Source organism: Schistocerca cancellata, chromosome 7 (genome assembly GCF_023864275.1).
Source record: "Schistocerca cancellata isolate TAMUIC-IGC-003103 chromosome 7, iqSchCanc2.1, whole genome shotgun sequence".
Classification (NCBI taxonomy): domain Eukaryota; kingdom Metazoa; phylum Arthropoda; class Insecta; order Orthoptera; family Acrididae; genus Schistocerca; species Schistocerca cancellata.
In genome coordinates, this window is record NC_064632.1 from 315436953 (window position 1) to 315460721 (window position 23769).

General features: G+C 44.8%; 1 protein-coding gene across 4 annotated transcripts in view; it reads right to left on the bottom strand.

Annotated features, from left to right (window-relative positions):
- The window catches only part of LOC126092543 (mitogen-activated protein kinase 15-like), a 217596-nt gene that overhangs the window by 123123 nt on the left and 70704 nt on the right, over positions 1 to 23769 (bottom strand). The window contains exon 1 of one of the 4 annotated variants that reach the window (XM_049908201.1): positions 7215 to 7391. The exons of the other annotated variants lie outside the window; for them this stretch is intronic. Coding sequence (XP_049764158.1) covers positions 7215 to 7319 — 105 coding nt within the window. The 5' untranslated portion in view covers positions 7320 to 7391. Of the gene's footprint in view, positions 1 to 7214; positions 7392 to 23769 lie in introns of those variants that run through there. 4 annotated transcript variants of the gene reach the window in all.

Consider the following 23769-nt stretch of genomic DNA (forward strand, 5'->3'; position numbering starts at 1 on the left):
AGGTCTTTCAGTGCTCTGTCAAACTCTTCACGCAATATTGTATCTCCCATTTCATCTTTACTGCATCTTAACATCTTAACATCATAACTGGATATGATTCATTTATCTTGATGTTGTCAATTAATTGGAATCTGCATCTAACTCTGTCCGCTTTCCAGTCATCATTTCCTTTCATGCATCCCTTATTAAGCAGCTCTACTCATCCAGTGTCCTAGCCAATATGTGCTCCTCCTCACAATTATTGCAGTGCTTGTCTTTTCTCGTTCATCCTTTGTAATGAACACTCATTCCTTATTTTATCTGTTTATTTCACACATTCCGTTCTTCTCCATATCCACATCTTGAAAGCCAAAAATTCCATTGAACAAGATATTTCCTTTCACATGCTGAAAGATCTATGCCACAAATTTGCATCATAAATCACACCCAGTCTAGGGTGTGTAACTGTGAACCACATATTATTTTAAATGATTAATGGAAAATCTCATATAAAGATGTGAAACAAATACTAACAAAGAGATAGAGGGGCTGGCCAGTACTTACCTCAGGTCAGTACAGCCGATAGATACACAAAAAACAGAACCGAAAATTTACGTTCCTAGCTTTCGGAACAAATGTTCCTTCATCAGGGAGGAGAGAGGGGAAAGAAAGGGAAGAAGGGAAAGTAGATTCAGTTACTCACAACCCAGGTTATGAAGCAACAGAGAAAGGAAAATAGGGAGGGTAGCAAGGATGGAGGCATGGTTGTCAGAGGGAAGCCAAAGATACTCTACTGTAAGTACTGTGCCAGCTTCAAACCAAAGAGGATGCATACAGAAGTAAAGAGGTATATAGTATAAAGATAAACACAACTATGTAGGATGAAACGATGTGTGAATGGCTAAAGAGGAAAGGGAAAGAGGAGAAGACTGAAGAGTAAATGGGAGTGAGGTTGTTTAACGTAGGTTCAGTCCAGGGGGATGGCAGAATGAAAGGATGTGTTGGAGTGCAAGTTCCCATCTCCGCAGTTCAGAGGGACTGGTGTTGGGTGGGAGAAGCCAAATGGCACATACAGTGTAGCAGGTTCCTAGGTCCCTAGAATTATGCTGGAGGGCATGCTCCGCTACTGGGTATTGGGCATCTCCTAGGCGGACAGTTCGTCTGTGTCCGTTCATGCGCTCAGCCAGTTTAGTTGTTGTCATACCGATGTAAAAGGCTGTGCAGTGCAGGCATGTCAGTTGATAAATGACATGTGTAGTTTCACACGTGGCCCTGCCTTGAATTGTGTATGTTTTACCAGTAGCGGGGCTGGAGTAGGTGGTTGTGGGGGGATGCATGGGGCAGGTTTTGCAGCGGGGTCGGTTACAGGGGTAGGAACCGCTGGGTAGAGAAGGTGGTCTGGGAATATTGTAGGGTTTAACAAGGATGTTACGGAGGTTAGGGGGGAGACGAAAGGCAACTCTGGGTGGTGTGGGGAGAATTTTGTCAAGGGATGATCTCATTTCAGGGGTTGACTTGAGAAAGTCATATCCCTGGCGGAGTAATTTGTTGATGTTTTCGAGGCCAGGATAATATTGGGTGACAAGAGGGATGCTTCTGTGTGATCTGGGGGTAGGAACATTGTTGTTGGACGGGGAGGAATGTATTGCTCAGGAAATCTGTTTGTGGACAAGGTCTGCAGGATAGTTGCGAGAGAGGAAAGCACTGGTCAGGTTATTGGTGTAATTGTTGAGGGATTCGTCATTGGAGCAGATACGTTTGCCACGAATACCTAGGCTGTAGGCAAGGGAGCATTTGATGTGGAATGGATGGCAGCTATCAAAGTGAAGGTACTGTTGTTTGTTTGTGGGTTTGATATGGACAGAGGTGTGCATGTGAGCTTCAACAAGATGAAGGTCAACATCCAGGAAGGTGGCTTGGGTTTTGGAGAAGGACCAGGTGAAATTCAGATTCGAAAAGGAGTTGAGGTTATGGAGGAAATTACGGAGTGTTTCTTCACCATGAGTCCAGACCACAAAGATGTCATCTATAAACCTATACCAGGCCAGGGGGAGCAGCTGTTGGGTCTTCAGGAAAGCCTCCTCCATGCAGCCCATGAAGAGGTTGGCATAGGACGGAGCCATCCTGGTTCTCATGGCCGTTCCCCTGATTTGTTTGTAGGTCTGGCCTTCAAAAGTGAAGTAATTATGGGTGAGGATGAAGTTTGTAAGTGTGATAAGGAACGAGGTTTTTGGAAGATCTTCGGGTGGGCGTTGGGAGAGGTAGTGCTCAAGGGCAGAGAGACCATGGGTATGCGGGATGTTTGTGTAAAGGGATGTAGCATCTATGGTGACAAGAAAGGTTTCAGGTGCGAGAGGAGTGGGAATGGATTTGAGGCGTTCTAGGAAGTGGTTTGTGTCTTTGATGTAGGATGGGAGTCTGCAGGTGATAGGTTGGAGGTGCTGGTCTACGAGAGCTGAGATACATTCGTTGGGGCTTTGAAGCCTGCTACATTTGGACGGCCAGGATGGTTCTCTTTGTGGATTTTGGGTAATAGGTAGAAGGTAGGGGTACAGGGCTCAGGTGGAGTGAGTAAGTCTATGGAAGCCGTTGTGAGGCCTTGTGAGGGACCTTGGATTTTTAGGATTTTCTGCAGCTCAGTCTGGATGGAGGGAATGGGATCCTGGGTAACAGCTTTGTAGGTTGAGGTGTCGGAGAGTTGATGCAGTCCTTCTGCCACATACTCCACACGGTCAAGTACGACAGTTGTGGAACCTTTATCCGCCACGAGGATGACAATAGAATGGTCTATTTTCAGCTCCTTAATGGCACGGGATTCAGCTGGGGTGATGTTGGGGGTTGTCGGGATGTTCTTCAAGAAGGACTGGGAGGCAACACTGGATGTGAGGAATTCCTGAAATGTCTGCAAGGGATGTTTTTGGGGGAGGGGAGGAGGATCCCTTTGAGAAGGCGGTCGGAACTGTTCTAGACAGGGTTCAACACTGGGTCTAGTATTTGGGGGCTGTGTTTGGGTAGTGAAGTGATATTTCCAGTTGAGGTTCCAGGTGAATGAGAGGAGATCTTTAAGCAGGTTAGTGTGGCTGAATTTAAGCATGGGGCTAAAGGTTAAGCCTTTTGATTGAACAGATGTCTCTGGAGAAGAGAGGGATCTGGATGAGAGGTTTAGGACGGAATTGGGACTGGTGATATGTGGCATTTGACTGTGGTTATAGTTGAGATATGGTCTGTGTGGGGTATGTGCTGGGATGGGGAGATTGAGTAGAGTGGCTAGGCTAGATTTGTTGGCTATGAGGGGGGTTTGTTGAAGGTTCTGTTGTGGTTGGTGTTTGTGAGGGATAGGGAGAGGGACACCACTTCATAGGTGTTGCACTAGCACTGTGGATAGTTTTTTCAGGTGGTGTGTGGCATGGAACTCAAGTTTGCAGCTGGCTTCTAGGATGATGTTCCTGAGTGTGTTCTCCAAGCAAGGGTTTGAGAGGTGGAGGACTTTGAAGAGAGATAGGAGCTGTTGGGAGTGGTGGTTACATGAAGTAGTGTAGAGATTCAGGACAAGTTGGGTAAGGGCTAAGGATTGACGGTTCTGGAAGTCCAGGAGAGACTGGTGGAAGGAGGAATTGCACCCAGAGATGGGAACTTTTAAGGTAAGTCCTTTAGGGGTAATTCCAAAGGTTAAGCAGGACCGGAGGAAAAGTATGTGGGATTGCAGTTTGGCTACGGTGAATGCATGTTTCCGGAATGAATGTAAATAATGTTGTATAGGATTAGGGTACGTAGTGGGTAACTGGTGGGTAGGGAAATTAAATAACTAAAGTTGAAATAGTAATCATAAGAAGGAATAAAACGCGGAGGGAAGGACGAGAAAGAAAGAAATTGTGTTGGTAATGTTCAATACCAAAGGACCCAAGAGGCACTACTTAGAGTGCTACGCTGACAAGGGTGCCAGTGGCATCACAACTGTAAGAGTTCTATCCAGAACATACCACAATTAGTAGCAGCCCCTTGGGATGTCAAGCAGAGAAAGGTACCCAAGTGCAAGAATTTTATACAGTGCATATCATAATTAATACCAAAAACTGTAATGAGAGAAGATGTACAATTGCTGTTTGGTCCCCTCCCCCAAATCAACCAATCAACCAGCCAAGATATGGGGGGGGGGGGGGGGGGGGCAGGGAAGGACGGAGTGAGTGCCAAAAAGTCACTTGTGCTAAAAAATTTCTCAAACTGGTCCTGCTTATGCTCGAAATCTAGACAAAAACAACTGGCAGGATTTGTAGGAAATAAATACTTTCAAAAAATAAAACTGGCGGATGCCTACTTTCAGTTTTTGCTAAATCCACAATTCCATGACATAAAGGTAATTAATACTGCTTTTGGTCCTTGAGATATTTACACCTCCCGCTTAGTGTAGTGGGTGTCCTATTAGTATTACAAATATATCTCAAACAGCTTATCATACTGCTCTGTGCAAACTATTTCAGTGTCATCATAGAAACAGGAAGGTGCAAATAAGACCACCTGGAAAATCTTTGTAGCATGTTCAGGGAACCTTATTAAAATGTTACCTACAGAAATGCAAGTTTTGAGAGCCCAGATTGGGAAGTTCAACAGGCATCATCCCCACTAAATAGCATCTGGCAGGAGCTGACATAAAATCTCAAGGGTCTGCCAGTAAAAATAAGGCAGGAAACTAAAAAATTCACACATTTGAAAATAAAATAAAAGAATACTTCATCAGCTATTCCTACAGTTTATTAGGATATCTTGACTCACGATGTCAATTACTCATAATTCTAGCGTGTTGCTGAAAGGTTTTCCGGTGGGTTAGTTGTAGAAATAGTTCACATTCTCACTGCATGGGATCCAGCACTGGCACCATTAAAGTCACAGGAAACTATTGGTCACACAAGGGATGATGCTTCGGTGGCGACATAAATATTCAGTTGACAATGGCAATCAGGGTCAAACACCAGTGCAGATGTGACTTTTGACAGAGGGCACTGGGGCAGCTGGCAGCAGTGCACAGTATGAATGGCAGCCTTTGTGTCTATGATGAAGCCCTCAGTTCAGTATCCAACAGGTGGCACAGCTGTCTTCCCCAGTACCAATCAATTGGCCACCAAATTTTGCTCTTCACTCCTGCATGTTTCCTGCTTAGACTGACATAAAAAAGGTACTTCAGTCATAGCTCAGGAATGTGTTTATCACACCTGAAGATGTCAGCCAGTTGCACCAATGAAATATGTGCAATTTTATGACATCTGATTTATCACCCAAGAACCATTTCTACAGCATAACTCTAATGTCTGTATTAAACAGACCTGGTTACTTTCATTTTTAAGCATTACAAGAAGAGGGAAAAGACACAAAAGCAGAAGACTATTTTGTGGGAAAACTCAAGCAGAATAAGTCAGGTAGAATTAATTACATATGAAAAAACTTTAAAATAACACAAAAGGGGCAGTGAAAGAAGTGCTAGTAATAAATAGCAGAAAGGGAATAAGGAAAATGCTCATAATGAATGAGATAAGAAATAAATTGGAGAAAAGAAGCATGTGGAAAAATACATACACAGACAAGGGGAAAAGAATGTACAAGAATCTAAAACAGTGGTAGTCAACCTTTTTTACCTATGGACCACTTTTTTATCCCCGTTAGTAGAAAAATTTTCTAACTACCCACTGGCTCCACAGAAATGGTGATTTGTCTAGCACAAAAGTAACTTGACTATTATAAAATTTATAAAGCAGAGTTACAACAAGTTGAAGCATATAATAATAAATATTTACCAAACACTTAATGCTAAAACATTATGAAAACCTAATGAAAATATTTTTAAAACCCATACTGCCTATCACCCAACATGAAAGCTGGAATGCCAACTTGTGGGTGATAGGGACCAAGTTAAGTACCACTGATCTAAATAATTAATTAAGAAGAGAGCTGGATTAAATCAGATAGAAGCAGACTGAGGAGAAATATAACAACATTAAATAGTTAGACAGAGACAGCAGGTATGACTTAACATATAAAGACGTGATGGGGTTGAAAGAAGAAGAGGGCGTAAAGAGTGTCATGGAGATAGAGACACAGAACAATAGGACGACAAACAACTTCTGCAAAACAAAGGGGAGGTAGAAGAAATACCTTGACTGTTTATATAAGGCAGGAGGGAGGATGTAAGGAGACAGGAGACAGAACAATTTGAACTGCAAATCAAAAGTGTAATAATGAATGAAGAAGAGAACAGGTACAATAGCCTACAAAGTGGATTGGAGGCAGCTCTTAAGGAGATGAAAGACCAAAGGTTGTAGGGATTGATGAGCTGTCAACATAAATATTTAGATGGAAAAGAGAAGGAAGAGGTATTGAGAATATGTAGGGAAATACATTCAAAAGGAGTGTGGCCTATCAATTATTTAGAATCAATCTTGCTACCCCTCAAAAAGAAAAAAACACCAGAAAATGTAAATAGCATATGGTATTAAAACTGACACCACATTCTACCAAGGTTTTAGTAAAATGTGATCAATAGGAGGATGTAGAGCACACTGAAGAGCATAATGAGAGAAGCATAGTATGGTTTCTGCAGCGGGGTACAAACAAGAGATGCTATAAGCTTATGAATGCTATGAGAGAGCCACACTGAAAAGAATAGGAATAATTTTATTAACTTGGAAAAATCTATCGAAAGGGTGAGGTGAGATCAGAAATGAAATCCATATACTTGTCAGTGAGTCCTGTGATATCATCTCTGAACTCACACAGTCTCCATGTGCCTGTAAACGAGACTCTTTGAGTCTCCATCACAGTTCACTCGTCACAAAAGTCTACTGTTGGTTACAAGTGAACTTGACTCATTCAGAAAGGAGAGCACACAAATTTGCAATTATAACTGAAGACTCAGAGCATTTCTGCTACATAAGCTACAATTTTGAAAGAAATTTTCACCATTAAATGGTAAATTACTATTCATTCATTTTACACAATCATGATTTCAGTTTTGTAGTCATACTCAGGTGCAAGTTGAAACATCACAAAATGAATGATAAGTTACACAACTCAATGTTGACAGATAAACACAAGTTGCCATGGCCAAATGAATACAGAAATAGCCTGCTCTTTTGACACAGGCGTATAACAGTGATGATGTTCTGTGCCCACTTTTTGTTTGACTCAGCATATACGAGGTGCAACAATAAAGCAATGGGACTGATGTGAAAAAAAATGTTGCTTACCGTTTTAGTCAAGTTTAGTGTTGTCTCCTTCAAAGTAGTTCCCTCCTGATTGCACACACTTTTTCCAATGCTTCTGCCATTGATGGTAACATTTCTGGTACTCATCTTCTGTAATATCCTCTAAGACCCTCATCACAGTTTTTTGAACATCTTGTGTTGTTTGAGAATGGTGTCCTTTGACCACGGTTTTGACTCTTGGAAATAGAAAAAAGTGGCATGGAGTGATATCTGGTAAATAAGGTGGCTGTGGTAGTACTGAAATTTGTCTTGAGGTTAAAAATTGCTGTACTGACAGAGCACTATAGGATGGTGCATTATCGTGATGCAGATCTTCAGTTATTATTATTAGACCAACCATTTCTTGATTAATGTTCAGTTCTTCTGCAATCACTTTCACTGGTAATCTTCAATCAGATCGTACAAGTTCACGCACCCTGGCCAAGTTGACATCCATCTGTGAGGTTGATGATCGTGCACTGCGGTCTTCATCTTCAACATTCATTCTGCCTCCACTAAACATTTTACGCCAATTAAAAACTTGAGCTCTTGACATAACCTCCTCTCCTCTTGTCATCACGTTTTCACCCATTTTAACGCAAAAAGAAATGGCATACCGTTGCGCAATATTATGCGGTTCCATTTCCGTGATGAGAGACACAAACACGTGTTAACTTATTACAGCACAACTCACGACTGAGCAGTGAGCAGTTGCATCGATGTGCCGTTTGGACTAGAAGCAGCTTATAGACCAAGGTCAAAGATATTGTACCTACACAAGCCTGCAGGGTTGCCACATCTTGCAAAGAAAATCAGTCTCATTACTTTATTATTGCACCTCGTATGTTTACTCATGGTGAAGGTGAAATGAACACAAACACAACCATTTTGTTTGCACTGAATGAAATTTGTATGTTCTTCATCTGGAGCATGGACTGCAGTGTGAAACTTATTTCACGTATCACTGCTCCTGTGAAGGAGCACATTTGCAGTTGAGTGCTTTGCATCAATTAATTTAAGTCTTACACTCAACAGTCTGACAAAATACAATCATTAAAGGGCATCTGATCCCAACAATTGGTCATTCCACCTTGTAAGTGCTACTTAGCAGCAGCATGTACTATCTTCCATACTAACAAGTCCCGACTAGCCTTACACAACTGCATGCTTCAGTAAAAGAATACAAGTCAATGACTACAAAGTGACTGCAGTAACACAGTTCTTAGATTCATCATACTCACAGAACTAACAAGAGAAGTCCCTTAGCACTGACGTTACAGAGATGCCTTGATTTGTGAAGCACGCGACCCAAGCGTTAGACTTTTACTCACTCTGTTGTTGATCGTTAACTCTCATTTTTTTCTCCTAACAAAACAAAGCATCAACATCAATGGAGAAAAATAAATTTGATTGAGGAGTTACAATTTAAGGGAAAAAACCTGAGTCAGAATTGGTGGGAATCAGATTAAGGAGTTACGAATAGGATGAGGGATCAGTCAGGGATGTGACCTTTGACCTAGGCTACTCAATATCACAGGATAGAGCATGGATGGGGTGGGAGAGGGGAGGGGGAGGGGGGAGAGAGGGGGGGGGAGAGAGAGAGAGAGAGAGAGAGAGAGAGAGAGAGAGAGAGAGAGTAGGAGGTAAAATGGGGGAGCATATATGATTTCCTGCAACATGCTGGTGTTGGGAGGATACAAGATGGTGCTTAATGAAATGGTGAAAGACGTAAATAGCTAATGTGAAGAATTTGGAATGAAAATAAATAAGAAAAAGAACAAAAGCAATATACTATGAGGAAAAGGGGAGGAGGTCGAAATCCTGATACAACAAGAGCAGGTTGCAAAATTCAAATACTTGGGAATATATAAGATCAAAAATAGTGATAAGCAAGGATGTGTTCAACAAAAAGAGGAAATTGCCATGTGGATCACCAAATAAAAACATAAGGAAGGGATTGGCCAAACGAAATATAGCTTTATACTGGGCTGAGACCTGGACATTACAAACAGATGATGACAGAAGGTTGGAGGTACTGTTAATGTGGATATGGAGGAAAGTAGAGGATGTGAGTTGATAAAACAGGCCAAGGAACTCGTATATGCTGAGTCAAACAAAAAGTGGGCACAGAACATCATCACTGTTATACGCCTGTGACAAAAGAGCAAGCTATTTCTGTATTCATTTGGCCATGGCAACTTGTGTTTATCTGAGAAGAGTTCTGAAGAATAGAAACCTCACAGACACCACACAGGAAAATAACTACAATTAGTTAGGTCACATCTTGAGAAGCCAGTGCTCACTCCAGCAAGGAATTGAACAGAAAGCAAAGGGAGAGAGAGGAAGGAGAAGAAGAAGGGTCAGGAGGAGGAGGAGGAGGAGGAGGAGAAGAAGATGATGATGATGATAGTCAAGATCATGATACTAACTAACAGACAGTGTCAGGAAGGACAGCAATAACTATGAAGAACTGAAGAGAAAATCGCAAGACAGGGAGCAGTGGCAAAATACCATGCTTTTTTCCCTCCAATTGGCAAAACAGCTATTGATGACGTTGATGGTTATGGTAATTATGATGATGATGATGATGATGATGATGATGATACATCAGCATACAGACAGCAGATACTGGTCTGTGTAAAGTAAATATTTTGTTTGCAGTATTATATAAAACCAGCAGCTTAGTAATATGATATATATATATAAAATAGGGGGAAACATTCCACGTGGGAAAAGTATATCTAAAAACAAAGATGATGTGACTTACCAAACGAAAGTGCTGGCAGGCAGATACACACACAAACATACACGCAAAATTCAAGCTTTCGCAACAAATGGTTACTTCATCAGGAAAGAGGGAAGGAGGGGGAAAGACGAAAGGAAGTGGGTTTTAAGGGAGAGGGTAAGGAGTCATTCCAATCCCGGGAGCGGAAAGACTTACCTTAGGGGGAAAAAAGGACAGGTATACACTCACACACACACACACACATATCCATCCGCACATACACAGACAAAAGCAGACATTTGTAAAGGAAAAGAGTTTGGGCAGAGATGTCAGTCGAGGCGGAAGTACAGAGGCAAAGATTATGTTGCAAGACAGGTGAGATATGAGCGGCGGCAAATTGAAATTAGAAATTAGCGGAGATTGAGGCCTGGCAGATAGCGAGAAGAGAGGATATGCTGAAGGGCAAGTTCCCATCTCCGGAGTTCTGACAGGTTGGTGTTAGTGGGAAGTATCCAGATAACCCGGACGGTGTAACACTGTGCCAAGATGTGCTGGCTGTGCACCAAAGCATGTTTAGCCACAGGGTGATCCTCATTACCAACAAACACTGTCTGCCTGTGTCCATGTCACCCTCACACCATCCCCACAACGACCCCATTAAATTTTATTTACATTTCCTCCGCAAACATGCCTTCACCCTAGCCAGATTACACTCCCATATTTTATTTTCTCAGGCTTGTCTGACATTTGGCATAACCCCCAAAGGCCTCACACTTAAAGTTCCCATCTCTGGCTGTAACCCTTCTTTCCATCAGTCCCTATACCAGTTCCAAACTGAACAATCCATTGCCCTCACCCACCTAATCCTTCACCTACACATCAACTCAGCCAATGAACACACCCGTCAACTCCTATCCTTAATAAAAGTCCTCAGTCTTTCCTCTCCCACATCCACACCGGCTGTTCAGAACATTCTCCTACAGGCCAACTGCAAATTAGAACAGTATGCCACCCTTCACCTCAAAAAACTATCCAATCTCCTGGTTTCCAACCTCCGGAAAGGCAACTCACTCACCCTTCACAACCTTTCCAGCAAACCTCAACCTCCTCTCATTGCACACAGACCCAGTCTCTCCCATCTACTCAATCTCCCACTTCCAGCTCCACTCCCCCCAAAACCTCAAAATTCCAATCAACAAAATCTGGAACCACAACACCCTAATTCAGTAGTTAACCTTTCCTCCAAACCTCTATCCCAATCCGAAACCTCTGTCCTATCCAAAGGCCTCACCTTCAGATCCACTCCCAGATTCAACCAAACAGCCCTTGTCAAAGATTTACTGTCCTACACCCGTACTCTCTGCTGAAAATATCACTTTGCCATGAAGAAAAATGATCCTAATCCTACTCCTAATGATCCAACACCCCAAGACACTATCCAAACTGAACCCTGCCTGGAAAAGTTCCGTCCTCCGTCACAGCGGGACCCACCTCCTCTTCCTCAAAATCACCCTCTCCAAGCTTTCCAGGAATTTCTGACTTCCAGCCTTGCCTCTCAATCCTTCTTAAAAAACCTTAATCCTACTCCCAACATCACCACTGATGAAGCCCAGGCTATCCGTGATCTGAAGGTTGACCCATCCATCGTCATTCTTCCGGCGGACAAGGGTTCCACGACCGTGGTACTTGATCATCGGGAGTATGTGGCTGAGGGACTGTGTCAGCTTGCAGACAACACTACATACAAAGTTTGCCAAGGTAATCCCATTCCTGATGTCCAGGCGGAGCTCCAAGGAATCCTCAGAACCTTAGGCCCCCTACAAAACCTTTCACCTGACTCCATCAACCTCCTGACCCCACCAACACCCCGCACCCCTACCTTCTACCTTCTTCCTAAAATTCACAAACCCAATCATCCCGGCCGTCCCATTGTAGCTGGTTACCAAGCCCCCACAGAACGTATCTCTGCCTACATAGATCAACACCTTCAACCCATTACATGCAGTCTCCCATCCTTCACCAAAGACACTAACCACTTTCTCGAACGCCTGGAATCCTTACCAAGTCTGTTACCCCCGGAAACCATCCTTGTAACCATTGATGCCACTTCCTTGTACACAAATATTCCGCAAGTCCAGAGCCTCGCTGCGATGGAGCACTTCCTTTCACGCCGATCACCTGCCACCCTACCTAAAACCTCTTTCCTCATTACCTTAGCCAGCTTCATCCTGACCCACAACTTCTTCACTTTCGAAGGCCAGACATACCAACAATTAAAGGGAACAGCCATGGGTACCAGGATGGGCCCCTCGTACGCCAACCTATTCATGGGTCGCTTAGAGGAAGCCTTCTTGGTTACCCAGGCCTGCCAACCCAAACCTCTCCAACCTCAACTCCTTTGGTTCCATCAGATTCACCTACTCCTACTCCAAATCCCATGCCACTTTCCATAACGTTGACCTCCACCTGTCCAATGGCCAGCTTCACACGTCCATCCACATCAAACCCACCAACAAGCAAACAGTACCTCCATTATGACAGCTGCCACCCATTCCACATCAAACGGTCCCTTCCCTACAGCCTAGGTCTTCGTGGCAAACGAATCTGCTCCAGCCCGGAATCCCTGAACTATTACACCAACAACCTGAAAACAGCTTTTGCATCCCGTAACTACCCTCCCGACCTGGTACAGAAGCAAATAACCAGAGCCACTTCCTCATCCTCTCAAACCCAGAACCTCCCACAGAAGAATCACAAAAGTGTCCCACTTGTGACAGGATACTTTCCGGTACTGGATCAGATTCTGAATGTGGGTCTCCAGCAGGGATACGACTTCCTCAAATCCTGTCCTGAAATGGGATCCATCCTTCATGAAATCCTCCCCACTCCACCTAGAGTGTCTTTCCGCTGTCCACCTAACATTCGTAACCTCTTAGTTCATCCCTATGAAATCCCCAAACCACCTTCCCTACCATCTGGCTCCTACCCTTGTAACCGCCCCCGGTGTAAAACCTGTCCCATGCACCCTCCCACCACCACCTACTCCAGTCCTGTAACCCGAAAGGTGTACACGATCAAAGGCAGAGCCACGTGCGAAAGGACCCACTTGATTTACCAACTGACCTGCCTACACTGTGAAGCCTTCTATGTGGGAATGACCAGCAACAAACTGTCCATTCGCATGAATGGACACAGGCAGACAGTGTTTGTTGGTAATGAGGATCACCCTGTGGCTAAACATGCCTTGGTGCAAGGCCAGCACATCTAGGCACAGTGTTACACCGTCCGGGTTATCTGGATACTTCCCACTAACACCAAGCTTTCGCAACCAATGGTTGCTTCATCAGGAAAGAGGGAAGGAAAGGGAAAGACGAAAGGATGTGGGTTTTAAGGGAGAGGGTAAGGAGTCATTCCAATCCCGGGAGCGAAAAGACTTACCTTAGGCGGAAAACAGGACAGGTATACACTCACACACACACACACACACATATCCATCCGCACATACACGGACACAAGCAGACATTCGTAAAGGCAAAGAGTTTGGGCAGAGATGTCAGTCGAGGCGGAAGTACAAAGGCAAAGATGTTGAGATGTTGTTGAATGACAGGGGAGTTATGAGCGGCGGCAACTTGAAATTAGTGGAGGTTGAGGCCTGGTGGGTAATGAGAAGAGAGGATATACTGAAGGGCAAGTTCCCATCTCCGGAGTTCGGATAGGTTGGTGTTAGTGGGAAGTATCCAGATAACCTGGACGATGTAACACTGCGCCAAGATGTGCTGGCCGTGCACCAAGGCATGTTTAGCCACAGGGTGATCCTCATTACCAACAAACACTGTCTGCCTGTGTCCATTCATGCGAATGGACAGTTTGTTGCTGGTCATTCCCACATAGAATGCATCACAGTGTAGGCAGGTCAGTTGGTAGATCACGTGGGTGCTTTCACACGTGGCTCTGCCTTTGATTGTGTACACCTTCCGGGTTACAGGACTGGAGTAGGTGGTGGTGGGAAGGTGCATGGGACAGGTTTTACACCGGGGGCGGTTACAAGGGTAGGAGCCAGAGGGTAGGGAAGGTGGTTTGGGGATTTCATAGGGATGAACTAAGAGGTTACGAAGGTTAGGTGGACGGCGGAAAGACACTCTTGGTGGAGTGGGGAGTATTTCATGAAGGATGGATCTCATTTCAGGGCAGGATTTGAGGAAGTCGTATCCCTGCTGGAGACCCACATTCAGAATCTGATCCAGTCCCGGAAAGTATCCTGTCACAAGTGGGGCACTTTTGTGGTGCTTCTGTGGGAGGTTCTGGGTTTGAGAGGATGAGGAAGTGGCTCTGGTTATTTGCTTCTGTACCAGGTTGGGAAGGTAGTTGCGCGATGCAAAAGCTGTTGTCAGGTTGTTGGTGTAATGCTTCAGGGATTCCGGACTGGAGCAGATTCGTTTGCCACGAAGACCTAGGCTGTAGGGAAGGGACCGTTTGATGTGGAATGGGTGGCAGCTGTCGTAACGGAGGTACTGTTGCTTGTTGGTGGGTTTGATGTGGACGGACATGTGAAGCTGGCCATTGGACAGGTGAAGGTCAACATCAAGGAAAGTGGCATGGGATTTGGAGTAGGACCAGGTGAATCTGATGGAACCAAAGGAGTTGAGGTTGGAGAGGAAATTATGGAGTTCTTCTTCACTGTGAGTCCAGATCATGAAGATGTCATCAATAAATCTGCACCAAACTTTGGGTTGGCAGGCCTGGGTAACCAAGAAGGCTTCCTCTAAGCGACCCATGAATAGGTTGGCGTAGGAAGGGGCCATCCTGGTTCCCATGGCTGTTCCCTTTAATTGTTGGTATGTCTGGTCTTCAAAAGTGAAGAAGTTGTGGATCAGGATGAAGCTGGCTAAGGTAATGAGGAAAGAGGTTTTAGGTAGGGTGGCAGGTGATCGGCGTGAAAGGAAGTGCTCCATCGCAGTGAGGCCCTGGACGTGCGGGATATTTGTGTATAAGGAAGTGGCATCAATGGTTACAAGTATGGTTTCTGGGGGTAACGGATTGGGGAAGGATTCCAAGCATTCGAGAAAGTGGTTGGTGTCTTTGATGAAGGATGGAAGACTGCATGTAATGGGTTGAAGGTGTTGATCTACGTAGGCAGACATACGTTCTGTGGGGGCTTGGTAACCAGCTACAATGGGGCGGCCGGGATGATTGGGTTTGTGAATTTTAGGAAGAAGGTAGAAGGTAGGGGTGCGGGGTGTTGGTGGGGTCAGGAGGTTGATGGAGTCAGGTGAAAGGTTTTGTAGGGGGCCTAAGGTTCTGAGGATTCCTTGGAGCTCCGCCTGGACATCAGGAATGGGATTACCTTGGCAAACTTTGTATGTGGTGTTGTCTGAAAGGTGACGCACTCCCTCAGCCACATACTCCTGACGATCAAGTACCACGGTCGTGGAACCCTTGTCCGCCGGAAGAATGACGATGGACCGGTCAGCCTTCAGATCACGGATTGCCTGGGCTTCAGCAATGGTGTTGTTGGGAGTAGGATTAAGGTTTTTTAAAAAGGATTGAGAGGCAAGGCTGGAAGTCAGAAATTCCTGGAAGGTTTGGAGAGGGTGATTTTGAGGAAGAGGAGGTGGGTCGCGCTGTGACGGAGGACGGAACTGTTCCAGGCAGGGTTCAATTTGCATAGTGTCTTGGGGAGTTGGATCATTAGGGGTAGGATTAGGATCATTTTTCTTCGTGGCAAAGTGATACTTCCAGCAAAGATTTACTGTAGAGTAAATCTTTGACGAGGGCTGTTTGGTTGAATCTGGGAGTGGGGCTGAAGGTGAGGCCTTTGGATAGGACAGAGGTTTCGGATTGGGAGAGAGGTTTGGAGGAAAGGTTAACTACTGAATTAGGGTGTTGTGGTACCAGATTGTGTTGATTGGAATTTTGAGGTTTTGGAGGGAGTGGAGCTGGAAGTGGGAGATTGAGTAGATGGGAGAGACTGGGTTGGTGTGCATTGAGAGGTGGTTGAGGTTTGCTGGAAAGGTTGTGAAGGGTGAGTGAGTTGCCTTTCCGGAGGTGGGAAACCAGGAGATTGGATAGTTTTTTGAGGTGAAGGGTGGCATAGTGTCACCCTCACAACACCCCCACAACGACCCCATTAAGTTTTATTTACATTCCCTCCGCAAACATGCCTTCACCCTAGCTAGATTACGCTCGCTTATTTTATTTTCTCAGGCTTGTCTGACATTTGGCATAACCCCCAAAGGCCTCACACTTAAAGTTCCCATCTCTGGCTGCAACCCTTCGTTCCATCAGTCCCTATACCAGTTCCAAACTGAACAATCCATTGCCCTCACCCACCTAATCCTTCACCTACACATCAACTCAGCCAATGAACACGCCCGACAACTCCTATCCTTAATAAAAGTCCTCAATCTTTCCTCTCCCACATCCACACCGGCTATTCAGAGCATTCTCCTACAGGCCAACCGCAAATTAGAACAGTATGCCACCCTTCACCTCAAAAAACTATCCAATCTCCTGGTTTCCAACCTCCGGAAAGGCAACTCACTCACCCTTCACAACCTTTCCAGCAAACCACAACCACCTCTCATTGCACACAAACCCAGTCTCTCCCATCTACTCAATCTCCCACTTCCAGCTCCACTCCCCCCAAAAACCTCAAAATTCCAATCAACACAATCTGGAACCACAACACCCTAATTCAGTAGTTAACCTTTCCTCCAAACCTCTCTCCCAATCCGAAACCTCTGTCCCATCCAAAGGCCTCACCTTCAGCCCCACTCCCAGATTCAACCAAACAGCCCTCGTCAAAAATTTACTGTCCTAAACTCGTACTCTCTGCTGGAAGTATCACTTTGCTATGAAGAAAAATGATCCTAATCCTACCCCTAATGATCCAACTCCCCAAGACACTATCCAAATTGAAACCTGCCTGGAACAGTTCCGTCCTCCGTCACAGCGGGACCCACCTCCTCTTCCTCAAAATCACCCTCTCCAAACCTTCCAGGAATTTATGACTTCCAGCCTTGCCTCTCAATCCTTCATAAAAAACCTTAATCCTACTCCCAACATCACCATTGCTGAAGCCCAGGCAATCCGTGATCTGAAGGCTGACCAGTCCATCGTCATTCTTCCGGCGGACAAGGGTTCCACGACCGTGGTACTTGATCGGCGGGAGTATGTGGCTGAGGGAGTGCGTCACCTTTCAGACAACACCACATACAAAGTTTGCCAAGGTAATCCCATTCCTGATGCCCAGGCAGAGCTTCAAGGAATCCTCAGAACCTTAGGCCCCCTACAAAACCTTTCACCTGACTCCATCAACCTCCTGCCCCACCAACACCCCGCACCCCTACCTTCTACCTTCTTCCTAAAATTCACAAACCCAATCATCCCGGCCGCCCCATTGTAGCTGGTTACCAAGCCCCCACAGAACGTATCTCTGCCTACATAGATCAACAACTTCAACCCATTACATGCAGTCTCCCATCCTTCATCAAAGACACCAACCACTTTCTCGAATGCTTGGAATCCTTACCCAATCCGTTACCCCCAGAAACCATCCTTGTAACCATTGATGCCACTTCCTTATACACAAATATCCCACACGTCCAGGGCCTCGCTGCGATGGAGCACTTCCTTTCACGCCGATCACCTGCCACCCTACCTAAAGCCTCTTTCCTCATTACCTTAGCCAGCTTCATCCTGACTCACAACTTCTTCACTTTTGAAGACCAGACATACCAACAATTAAAGGGAACAGCCATGGGTACCAGGATGGCCCCTTCCTACGCCAACCTATTCATGGGTCGCTTAGAGGAAGCCTTCTTGGTTACCCAGGCCTGCCAACCCAAAGTTTGGTACAGATTTATTGATGACATCTTCATGATCTGGACTCACAGTGAAGAAGAACTCCATAATTTCCTCTCCAACCTCAACTCCTTTGGTTCCATCAGATTCACCTGGTCCTACTCCAAATCCCATGCCACTTTCCTTGATGTTGACCTTCACCTGTCCAATGGCCAGCTTCACACGTCCGTCCACATCAAACCCACCAACAAGCAACAGTACCTCCATTACGACAGCTGCCACCCATTCCACATCAAACGGTCCCTTCCCTACAGCCTAGGTCTTCGTGGCAAACGAATCTGCTCCAGTCCGGAATCCCTGAAGCATTACACCAACAACCTGACAACAGCTTTTGCATCCCGCAACTACCTTCCCAACCTGGTACAGAAGCAAATAACCAGAGCCACTTCCTCATCCTCTCAAACCCAGAACCTCCCACAGAAGAATCACAAAAGTGTCCCACTTGTGACAGGATACTTTCCGGTACTGGATCAGATTCTGAATGTGGGTCTCCAGCAGGGATACGACTTCCTCAAATCCTGCCCTGAAATGAGATCCATCCTTCATGAAATACTCCCCACTCCACCAAGAGTGTCTTTCCGCCGTCCACCTAACCTTCGTAACCTCTTAGTTCATCCCTATGAAATCCCCAAACCACCTTCCCTACCCTCTGGCTCCTACCCTTGTAACCGCCCCCGGTGTAAAACCTGTCCCATGCACCTTCCCACCACCACCTACTCCAGTCCTGTAACCAGGAAGGTGTACACAATCAAAGGCAGAGCCACGTGTGAAAGCACCCACGTGATCTACCAACTGACCTGCCTACACTGTGATGCATTCTATGTGGGAATGACCAGCAACAAACTGTCCATTTGCATGAATGGACACAGGCAGACAGTGTTTGTTGGTAATGAGGATCACCCTGTGGCTAAACATGCCTTGGTGCACGGCCAGCACATCTTGGCGCAGTGTTACACCGTCCGGGTTATCTGGATACTTCCCACTAACACCAACCTATCTGAACTCCGGAGATGGGAACTTGCCCTTCAGTATATCCTCTCTTCTCGTTACCCGCCAGGCCTCAACCTCCGCTAATTTCAAGTTGCCACCGCTCATAACTCCCCTGTCATTCAACAACATCTCAACATCTTTGCCTTTGTACTTCCGCCTCGACTGACATCTCTGCCCAAACTCTTTGCCTTTATGAATGTCTGCTTGTGTCTGTGTATGTGCGGATGGATATGTGTGTGTGTGAGTGTATACCTGTCCTTTTTTCTGCCTAAGGTAAGTCTTTCCGCTCCCGGGATTGGAATGACTCCTTACCCTCTCCCTTAAAACCCACATCCTTTCGTCTTTCCCTCTCCTTCCCTCTTTCCTGATGAAGCAACCATTGGTTGGGAAAGCTTGAATTTTGTGTGTATGTTTGTGTTCGTTTGTGTGTCTGTCGACCTGCCAGCACTTTCATTTGGTAAGTCACATCATCTTTGTTTTTAGGTATATGTCGTAATTTGATGCTAGTATGCTTTACAGAGCAGCAGTGGCTGCTTCTGCGTGATAATGCACAACTTAATTCAGCATGTATCTCTGAAAGTCCTCCTTCATGATGGGAGTTATGCAACACCATGTGTGAATAAATGGATAAAAAAAAGTGAAAATGCAAGAATTCCTAGAAATTGTAATTTATTATGCCAAATTTATACACCAGTTAGTGGATTCCATATACACACTGAACAATTTATTCCGTAATGACATATCTTTGTTGTGGTCCATAGCAAACAAGAATGCCTTGCAAACATCAAAATGCAAGTTGCATTTTGCATACGAATGGCAATATATAGTCCACGTAAACCTCTGGCTGTGACTTGAGGCTACAGGTGCATCACAGTACAGTCTGGGCACAATGTTGGTCCAGAGAAACCCATATAGCTGTGAACAACCAGTCACCCATGCATCTACAGCAGTCGGTAGCAAAATAAAAAAAAACCTCTCAAACTGAAAAAGAAGCATTGGCCATCACATTCACAATCAAAAAGCATTAATTTATAAGAGTGCCAAGTTCCATCTGATAAATACATCACAAGCACTGTTTGGGTGACAACCAAAGATCATTGAAACAGCCACACAAAGGCTGTGGTGGTGAACTGTTTTTTACACTCACAGCAGTACGACACCTATTACAATCACACCGGTAAGCACACTAATTTAGATCCTCTGTTTCATCTACCTGTGAGTTCATACACTGTCTTCAACAAAACCTAAATTGTTTATTTTCAACTAGATGCTGAGCTCCAGGACACTACAGCAGATTTTCCTATCATGACCCATACTGTGGCCCTAGCCACGCACAAGGGTGATGTATCGACAGAGTTGGTCAAGTATGTGCAGTTGGTGTGGCCAGAAAAGTGTCCTACACACCTTGCACCTGTGTGCATTTCACCTTCTGTGAAATCAATTGCCAGTAGTGGGCAGTGACTTACTGTCAACAAGGAGCAACACTCAGTACACTCTTCTAAGATTATTTTTGTACATATTGTACAAACGAGGAGTTTAATAAATAGCAATACAGTGCTGACACAACATTATATATCTATCAATGTTTGTTCATATAGATAGAAATAATCCTGCAAAATTATGAAGGAATCATGCTGAAGTATACAGGCATAAGGCACGTGCTGTAGTCCATGGTGACTTCAACCCCTTAGTGAGCGTCACAAGCAGAAGATATATTGATATATCACAGCTTGACTGTTCATTTAACAAACCCCAGGTTGTTATCTTTCACATTCTGTCACTCTTTCTTCACTCATACAACACTCTCTGAAAGCAAGATAATACCCTTCTCTGGAATGGCACATGTACAATTCTGTGTCCCCACAAGTCTACTACGCTGTTATTTCTAAAATTTGAATAGACCATAGTACCTATGAGACAAATTACAGCTGATCATTGGACTATTGGGATAATTTTTGCAGCTCCATCTGTTGCAAAACTTTCAAAACAGTAAGAGAATAAGAAAAGATGTGAAATTCCCCACACCCCTACTTATTTGCAGTGCCTCCAGTACCACTAACAATTCAACACTAAATATTGTATATCCTTTGGAAAGGATAAGGCTGTAACAGGACCAGAAGAAACTTCTACATCAGTTAAGATTTTCTGTGAATATTATGTTAAAATTGTGATCATTATTTAGAATGTTTCAGCCACTGTTTCCCCAGATAACTTACAAGTTCAACTAAAAAATTGCGAAAAATGTTGTCGTGGGCATTGCACAAAGAATAATGTCCACACATAGTTAAGAAGAACATTTATTTAATGACTACATTACTAGAAAAACATGGAACATTCCAAAAATTTACAAATGCTGAAAAGAGTCACTCACTGGTGTGGTGAAACTACACAAAGTTGCAGTGTGGTAGGAATAACAATACTATGCAATGTCGCAAACTCATGCCTGAGTATCATCAAGATGACACCTTTCATTTTCGACATGAGATGCGGAATTAGTCATACCTGGCAGAAGACAACATGAAATAATAATTTACAGGCCTGGCTATGTAGCACACCTAGAGATGGCACAGGTGTATCTCAGATTACACAATGTACCTGTTGCAGTGCAGACATGGAACAGAAGGCAATGTTGACACTGTGAGGAGCAGGTGAAAACTAAGGGCAAGGCTAAGCTATTGCTCCATACCGGTATCCAGTGACCGTAATATGCAGGTATCCAGTCACATGGTGAGGTCAACAGATTTGGATGGAAGTAAACACTCGAGAGAAGAAACTAGCTGCCTTAGCAAACAGGCGTCCCCTCTCTGAGGAACACCACCTCGAAATAGCACTGTCCATACGGGTGGGGAGACTTGTGAGTTCATGCGAAGCTGAGGGCTATGCCGGCTGTGGGAACATATGGTTGGTAAGGTCTTGGCTGATGGACCAAACTAAGTATGTCCCACAACGACCTGTCATACCACATCCATTCCCTGGCTTTCCCCAACTCCTCAATACCCAACCCAAGGTGTGGTGAGATCCATGCTGAGGGGTGTGTGGCACATGGGAAGATGTCTCATGAACGGAGCCTCAGGGATACTGAGCGACCTGTAGCCTTGCACTGCATGGGCTTTCCATGGCGTGGACCAATTAGATCCCCAACTCTCCTGGGACAAAAATGGACACGAAAGAAAGTAGCAACACTGAGAGGCATGTTGAGACCTCAGACACCCAAACATTGGGGCTGGAACTGATGCAAAACATCCCCTCACCTGAACATCTTTTCAAGATGTGAGAATGGTTACTAAGAAGTTGGGCCAGATTAAGATCAAATACTTGTCTGGGGCTCAGAGAAGGAAACTTCTTAGAGAACAAAAGCTAAAGGAAGGAAAAGCTCAAGAAAAGACTGTCCCAGGGTGAAGGGGGTGTACAAACCCCTTCTACATTGAGGGCAGGCAGTAAGAAAACAAGGGACGAATCTAAGACTCCCACTTCTCAGTATAAGCACACCCAGAAAAGGCCAAGGCAAGAAATAGGGAAACAGACCTATAGTACTGCAGTCTCGGATTTTAGGATGGTGGTTATCCAGCAAGGCTATCCACTGGTCAAGATCACCTTGCAGCAGGACCAGCTCGTGCAGATGGCTCTCTTTGAGAAGATGTAGGGGGGGGGGGGGGGGGGGACACTGGTCCAGGACCCAAATTCATGAGAGTCTATCTGGATCAGTGTGCTTTTATCTTTGTCTGTGAGAGGGTGGGTACAGCAGACTGGCTTAAGGAAAAGGTGCCCCTAATAACACCATGGAACAATGCAAAGCTCCTGGTAAAGAGAGTGGCTCAGCTCTTAAAGATGGCAAAGATATTTATCTGGGTGCCAAAACTCCTTAAGGTTACCTCTCCAGAAACTCTGATTGAGAAAATAGGGACTCAAAACCCAAAAGTCTCTACAGAGGATGGGAAGGTAATCAATCAGAAGGTTGCATTAAAAGGCCAAACCATTGTGGTGGAAGCTGGAGAGAAGTCCCTGAAGGCAATGCAGGAACATGACCTGAGACCATTCTTGGGGTACTTGCAGGTTGCTGTCAGGGTAATCAAAGACATCAGAAGCAACAATGGTGGCTAGATGGAGACTGAATGTGCTGCATATTTATCTGCAACGCAGTAAAGGAGCCACTGCTGCCCTGAGTTGTCTTCTGGGAAGACAAGAGGTGGACGTGACCCTGATTCACGAACCCTATTTATATAAAGGGGGTTTATCAGGCCTCAGCGGCACTGGAGGCAAGCTGGTTTGTGCTAGAAATATAAGAAACTCTAAAATGTGCATTTATGTAAAAAATTAATCCCCTTCATGCCAATGGCAGACTTTTGTTCATGGGACTTAGTGACCATCAGTGTTGTGACTTGCCAATCTTTCAAAGTGCCGCCACACAGTTGTGTGCGACCTCTACATGCGGCGCTGTCTGCCAGCCATGCAGCAGCAGCACCATCTAAGCGGCCAGCAGGGCAGCGGCCGCTAGACTTGGACTCAGTTATGATTTGACTGTTAAAGTGTACACATGTCTTACTCTGTTTACTTGATCTGTGACTTTCATGTATTGTGTCATCCTAGAAATATATTTGTTCAACTTGAAGTTATTACAATTGGCGACAAGGTAGTGATTTTTCTTTTCCATCGTTGACCCTCTGTTTCCATGGCTACTTTAGAGCAACTATTGCAAGGTCTCACAGAACAGAATCACTTCTTACAAATGCGATTTGTGATTTTGTCGCAGCATCAAATGCGGGGCGTCTCTTGTCGTTGTCTCTACCTACTTTTCCTCCTTACTACAAGATGGCAGAAGACTGGTCTGATTACAAAAAACGTCTTTGAAAGCACTTCTTGGCATTTCATGTCGCGGATGAACAAACATGTAAGTCTCTGTTCCTTTAATGAACTTTCAACTCAAATGTATCAGTTGTTGTCGCAATTGGCTCCTTCGAAAGATACTGCATCTTTGTCCTT